The sequence below is a fragment of the Gavialis gangeticus genome, unplaced genomic scaffold, assembly GCF_001723915.1.
Source record: "Gavialis gangeticus isolate Ggan-Ray unplaced genomic scaffold, GavGan_comp1, whole genome shotgun sequence".
NCBI classification, from domain to species: domain Eukaryota; kingdom Metazoa; phylum Chordata; order Crocodylia; family Gavialidae; genus Gavialis; species Gavialis gangeticus.
This window is the reverse complement of record NW_017729015.1, coordinates 8,455,011-8,462,031: the sequence shown is the minus strand read 5'-3', so window position 1 is coordinate 8,462,031 and position 7,021 is coordinate 8,455,011. Positions and strand designations below refer to the sequence as shown.

Genomic DNA, 7,021 nt, shown 5'->3' with positions numbered 1-7,021 from the left:
CCCCAACTAGATCATCCCAGCCAGGGCTTTGTCTAGCCGAGTCTTGAATGTTCAAGTTCTTTGCTCTCTCATATTTTTTTTTTTGTGCAGAGGTCTGCCAGTTTTGATATACCCTGACTCCCCTTGGATGGGGCTCCTGATTGATTGCCCAGTGGCTCATGCAGTCAAGGGGATATTTGCCTGGTATGTTGAGGGTCCCAGTTGTCTCTTCAGAATCTCATTCTCTCTCTCTCTTCCCTCTGTCCCCACAACTTCCCAGCTGAATTTCCTGTGCCCAACTTGATCTCTGCTTCCTAGGGTGATACTGAAAGGCAATATTATAACTAAGGTGGGGTGATCAGGGCAGCAGCCCTTGATGCTGACTTAAGGGAGGGGAGGGGCAGTCACTGGGAGAAAAAATCCCAGCTCCCATTGCAGGTGCATGGCTATGCCAGCTCCTTGGTGGCAGCCGGACAGAAGTCATCACTGCCTCCATGTGTTGCCACTGCCCTGGGCACCTTGCTGCCTTGTTACACTTCTGCTAATACGGCTATCTAATTCTCCTTGCTCTGCGCCTTCTGAGGTTGTTGACATCAGTAAGCGTCAAGTGTTTCAGTGCTGACCTCTTAGGCTAGGGACAAAAGTCACATATAAACTGGTTTAAGTGATCAGAAACTGGCTTAAACCTATACCAGAACAAAAGTTCAGTGCACATAAATCGGCTCAAAATGGCCAAAACTGGTGTAAGATAAACCTGGTTGATCATAGTATCATACTTACATGCTTGAGGCCAAACTGGTTTATGGAACTCCTGTCCCAGACCTTAGTGTTTTGCACAGCTTTGAACTGGTGTGAAGGACTGCTTAAAGTTCAGGGCCATGGAAAATTAGACCTGTGAAAACTACTTGCAATATATTACTTTTAGAAGTCAGCTGGGAAACCCATTTCCTATTTAATGCCAGGCTCTGATAGCCCTGTGATCAGTTGTTCTTGGTACTAATCTGAAAACCTATGGCCACAAGCATTTCCAGTTTATTTACTCTCCCTCCATAAGGCTGTGTCTGATCCTATCAACCCTCCATGTATGCCACCCTGGACCCAGAGGAGTCCAGACTGAATCACAGCATTGTGTATAAAGGCCTGGTAGGATCATAGACAAAAAAGGTGTATCTTCTGTTACCACTGAGAGAGAGAGGGAGGCATGGGATTGGGAGGAACAGCTAATGAAGGCAAGTGGGGGACTCCCCTGGGTGAGAGGCAGACAAGTGGGTAGAGTGGGACAGCCGCACCACCCCCGCAAGAGGGAAGTACAGGCTTGGGAGGGCTGTAAGGTGGGGGGGGGGTAGGAATCACCTGGATGTGAAGCAGGGGTGTAGGAGTGGGTAATCATCAGAGGGAATTTGGGGGAGATTGTTTTCTTTTATGGAAGTAGTGAATGTGGGTTGGGGAACAAGATAGAGGTGGGTGGTGGTAGGGAAACACTTACCTAGGAGAAGCAGGAAGGGTGGGGTGAGGTTGATTGCTTTTGAATGTGGGGCAGGGGAGCTTGGCTTGTTATTTTTTCTTACTTTAATACTTTTTTTATAATTTAAAAAAATGTATTTTATTGTTAAGCTTCCCTAAGCCTTTTTGGGGAGGACAGCACACAAATCTGATAAAATACACCAGAGACAGAGCCAAACTTTTCTACAGGGCAAATATATTACAGTATTCTCATCATGAAACGGGCTGTGAGTTGATGTGCTAGGGTTAGATTCAGGTCATCCAAGGATAAGACTCTACCAGATTAGTGTCAAGCTTTTTTCCCATTTGCTTTCCCTTCTCCCTGCCTGTCTGTTTGCTTCTAGTATGCATTCCTGCTTGTCTCTTTGTTCATGACTCAGACATCCAGGTGACCTCTCCTGGATCATCATATTTAGCTACACATCCTGGCACCTTCCGTGCGTGGCTATGAGCTTTCTACATCCATGGCCTTCAAAGACAGCCAGGTGGCAGGCATCAAGGTAAAACTGAATAGAAACCTCTGCTCTGCTTTGGGGAGAAGGGTAAAGCCCAGCACAGCAGGAGTTTATGGGTCAGCAGTGGCATCTGGGCCAGGTCAGATTGTAGAAGGATCACGTGGTGGCTCAGACTGAGTCTGCTCTAAGAAGCAAAGGCAAAGACAGTGGGGGTTGGGAGGAGGGGGTGAGGTTGATACTTTAGAAAACACAGGAAAGAGGCAGTTGCCTACCAGATACTAAAGACAAAGGCATTTCCAGCCCTGCGGATGTGTTTCCTGGGCACTCAGGGCAGATGGGCAAGTCTCCAGGAGCAGGAATGATTTAGTTAAAAAGCAGTTTCATTAAGTTAAGAGGAGCGAGTTAAATTGTTTCCAGGGGCATTATGCATGTTGAAGCTAATTCTGTCTGACCATCTGGAAAAGAAGCCGGTAGCATCTCTGGTGTTATGGGTAACCCTCCACCCTTCCTCTGCTGGAGCCATAGGGAGCTGTAAATCAGGACAGACACGGCATAGCTCACATATACCAGGGAAGTGCCTAGCTGTGGGAACCAGGAGGGTTGGTAGCCTCCCTAAGATGAGAACATGTTTCCTAGGTGGACATTCATCCATGGTGGGGGGGATGTAGGTTCGATTTCTTCCTCTATAAGAGAAGTCTCAATCCTACATCTCTTCTTTTCATTGTGAATGGCCTGATGACCAGGCAACAGACTGTTCTAGGCCGGTGTGCAGTCTCTGCCCAGCCTGTACAGGCTGTGCCAACATGCAGAAAAGAATCTGAGATTTTGTGAGCCACAAACAGAAGGCAAGAATGAGCATGACTGTGTAGCTTAGGAGTTATGCAAGAGGCCTGGGTCTTGGTCCCTGCTCCACAAGCTGTTTCATGTAAAAGGGGCATTCACGGGGGAGGTGTAAGATGTGGGGTTGTATCCCCTTCAGGCTGAGGAGAGCACTGAGGCTGGGTCTCCCATTACCTGGTTGAGTGCCCTCATTGCTAGGATATCACTGAACAAGGGGAGCACCAGGGTTGCCAGCCACAAAAGAAGAGTGGCCACTGCTCCATTTTCAAAAGAAAGGGTGTAAGCAAGCACCTGTGTCAGGAGAGGATTCCAGGCTGCAGATCCTGAGCAGAGGAGGGCACTTGAATCTTGGAGAGGAGTGAGATTTAGTGTACACCTTTCTAGCGCTCTCTTACTGGCCAGCTCTGGGAGCGTGCTGACTCGGGGTGCTCCCCTGCTCGGTGTGACTTGGCCGGAGGTGCCTAATTCTCCTCCATCGGACAGGGAATACAGGCAACAAGCAGGTTTGTAGATTCCATCCATTAGAAGCCTAAATGTTAGATGTTGCAATGCTCGGTGTTGTGGGACCAACAGTCCTTCTTGAGCCTGGGCCTCTAGTATCCATCCATCCACAGGAAAGAATAGCATTGTCCTACTTCACATGTTGTAATGACTGGGACCTTATAAACGCCAAGTACTGAATTTCTACTGGTACATTTTCAGTCATACTAAGCACTCTTTACTAGAAGTGGCCTCCTGAATATCCTCCTGTGCAGGGGAATGTAATAGTCAGGAGAGAGCCAGGGTAAAGGCTTTAAAGCCGGTCTCCACTGGAAGGGTGAAGACAGGCAGGAAGCGGCCACTAGTTCTTTCTATAGTCGACTGCTGCTTCTTTCAAAGCAAACAGTGAAGCTACGGAGAGCCATTTTCTGAGCGCCTGGTTCGTGGAACACCATTCAGCTAAACGGACAGGCAAGACGTGTGTCTTGCCTTGTCCATTTGAAGGCATGTTATAAAAATGAAACATCCTGCCTGCCCCATGAGGACACAAAATACCTTATTGTACATAGAGCCCAAATTTGCTTGCTTGCAGCAGGCAGGGAGTTTCCCTGGAAACTTTCTTTCTCCCTGACAAATTTTAATTCTAATTCTTCCTTTGTGGTGAGAAGCAGGGTGGATGGATTTAAATGGCTAATTTTAATGACAATTTAAGTCAGCAAGCAAGAAACCTTGATTTGTTGTTTTCACATGTAGTTTTTAGCTTTTTTGATAAAGAAAGGCTAATTATCATTGGATGGTCTAATTGGTGCTCCTTCTTAGCTAACCAGGAGGCTTTAGTTCTATACCCAGTAATTTAAGCAATTATATAATGTAGCATACATTTATTCAGAATCCTTATTTTTACTTATGCAACAAAACGGTGAATGTCACTTTTTGTATTAGAATATGGCTAATGTTTCAAGCTCACTATTTATATTCAGACTATTTGGATGGAATTTGGATTTCAATGTAAAATGCACACTGCATTGTAAAGTGGTTAGTTGATTAATTGATAATTAAACACTGGTTAATCAACTGCTAATCAATAATTAACTGTTCTGGATACCTAACAAAATGCGAGTACATTAAAATATGCGTTGCAGTGAAAATTAACTTTCCTGAAACAGAGGAAGTATTTTCTTGAGTCAGTGAATTCAACCAGTTTTTTCTGGTCATCATCAGGCCCTTCAAGATCTTAACACTGCTTGATCCAGAGGTGGATCCAGAGGGGTACTGTGGTATAGCTGCACCCCACTTTTTGACCATGTGGCAGGAGCGGCAGCCCAGGACTTTTTTAAGTCCTGCAGAAAGTAAGAATTTCCCTTCTCTTCCCTTTCCTGCTCAGAGGCACATCCCCTCCCTGTCCTCTCCCCTCCTATTTCCTTCTTCCCTGATTGCTGCTGCGGCTGTCTCCACTGTCCCAGGCGCAAGGGTTACAACCAGGCTGTGTGGGGGCATGGGTCAGTGGCAGTGGCTAGGCAGATTCCTCCTTGCTTGCTCCCCCTAGGTGTTCTCCACCAGCCCAGGAGCAGGCCTGGGGAAGGGGAACCCACCCACAAGCTGCCACCCTCCTGGGTTGAGCTCAGCCCCCATGCAGCCTGACAGGAGAGGGATGGGAGCTCCACTAGGCCCCAGGACAGTGCAGACTGCGGGATACTGGCAGTGGCAGGGGAGTGGACGGGAGGAAAAATGATGGGGCATACCTCTGAGCACTGAGGGGAAGACTGGGGAAATGCTTACATTCTTCAGCACTTAAAAAGTCCCCAGCTGCTGCTTCTGGGGTGCAGTCTGCCTGCCCCAGTGCAGAGAGGAGGAGGTGTATAGTCATCCCTGCAGTGCTGGTCGCTGCCCTTGCATCCCCAGTTTACAAAATCCTGGATCTGCATCTGTCTAGAACTTATCCTCTTATGCCTTATTTTTCTTCCTGGAGTGGAAGAAGCAAGCAAACCTTCTTGGTTTTTTAACTCTTAATTTGTTTCTCACATTTGAATGAGTTGTTCATTGAACTGAACTAGTTGAATGAACTGAAATGAAGAAAATGCACTGGTAGAAGATGCTAAAATCTGGTTTAGCATGTTCATAAAGTCTGGTTCCTGGTGCTTAGCTGCTAACTTTAATCCGTTTGGTGCTTTAAATTCCATTATAACTTCAGCAGCAAATGTGTACTGCTTGAATAACTGTTTTATTTCATCTAAATGATTTCAACAGGTTATAATAAGATTTGGCCTTAATGTGGGTTATCATGTGAACTCTTCAGATAGAATTTCATTTGAAATATGCAGAGAAATTATTTTAATTTAAGGCATGCTATTTAAGCAAAACTGTTGGATTTTTTATTTGACAGGAGGCAGGGATTTTTATCCAGTTTGTTTGGAAGTAAGTAAATGTCTCATTCCCCAGCTGCATGAGCTGAATCGTGTACTCTTCCGCTCTGATTTCCAGACCATACTCCTTCATTTGCTGTTGTGCCTGGTCATTTTCTACACAGTTTATTACATGATTGGAAGCGTTTGTCATGGAGCATTCAGGTGAGGCTGCTGCTTTGGAACTAAGTTGATCTCACTTGAGCTCACCCCCTTGAGGTCACAAGGTCTAAACTGTTAGGGGCATGCACAATTATACGTTGCCTTTCTATGATAAAGCTGCTCCACAGTATGCTCGTGGGGCATGAGAGTCCTCCTTTCCCCTTCCCAAGTGGAGCAGGGCAATTCTGACTCAATTGTTCTTCCCAAACAGACCATTTATTTTTTAGTTTCAGGCTAATGTAGTGCTTGTGAAAAGCACCAGACTGCAGAGCCCTGGAGTTTGAAGATCCAGTTTGTTTAGCTACAGTAAAGGACTCACAGGGTTCATCTACACGAGATGCTACATTGCCATATGAATGAGCTATGGCAACATAGCTCATCACAATGGCAACCTAGCACTGGTGGGCATGAACCATGATGCTGTCACTACTGCGTGGTAGGGTTGAAAACAACCTGTGTGGCACCAAACTGCGCAGTACCAGCAGTTACTGCACAGTCATTTAGTACCAAGTACTAAATGACTATGTAGTAAAGACTGAGCAGCCAGGTGCACATGTAGACATGCCCACAGATCAGTTCTGGTCCCCAAGCCTCAAAAAGGATATAGAAGAACTTGAGAAGGTACAGAGGAGGGTAACAAGGATCATCAGTGGTATGGGGGGTCTTCCATGTGAGGAGAGGCTAAAGAAGCCAGGCCTATTCAGTTTAGAAAAGAGATGCTTGAAGGGGGACCTGATAAGGGTTCACAAAATACTAAATGGTGAAGAGAAAGTAAATAGGGATTTATTATTTACTCTCTCTCACAGTACAAGAACTAGGGGTCACAAAATGTAATGAGTAGGTAGTAAGTTTAAAACTAACACAAGGAAGTTCTTTTTCACACAGCATGTCATTAAAGTGTGAAACTCTGCCACCAGGTGTTGTGGAAGCTGACAGTTCAGCCAGATTCAATAAAGGAATTGGAGAAATTCTTGGAGGAAAGTGGCATCAATTGCTATTAAGTATGGGAGTTAGTTTTTCTGAATCAGAACTTCCTAGACCTTAAATGCTGGAGGCTGCAAGTACAAACAGCATGGGTGTCTGATGCCTCTTGAGTCGGGGGGGGGGTGGTACATGCCCCCCTGACACCAGTCAGCAACCAGGGGCGGGGGGGATGTCCCCCAGTGGCCAATCCCACTGATGGGGGGGGGGGGGGGGAAC

The 7,021-nt window shown here is 46.2% G+C and overlaps 1 protein-coding gene across 1 annotated transcript in view; it reads left to right on the top strand.

Annotated features, from left to right (window-relative positions):
- The first annotated feature begins 95 nt into the window (after nucleotides 1–95).
- Nucleotides 96–7,021, top strand: part of LOC109293987 (transmembrane protein 244-like) — an 8,893-nt gene continuing 1,967 nt past the window's right edge. The window contains exons 1-2 of the mRNA XM_019512147.1: nucleotides 96–183; nucleotides 5,739–5,824. Coding sequence (XP_019367692.1) covers nucleotides 5,793–5,824 — 32 coding nt within the window. The 5' untranslated portion in view covers nucleotides 96–183; nucleotides 5,739–5,792. The remainder of the gene's footprint in view (nucleotides 184–5,738; nucleotides 5,825–7,021) is intronic.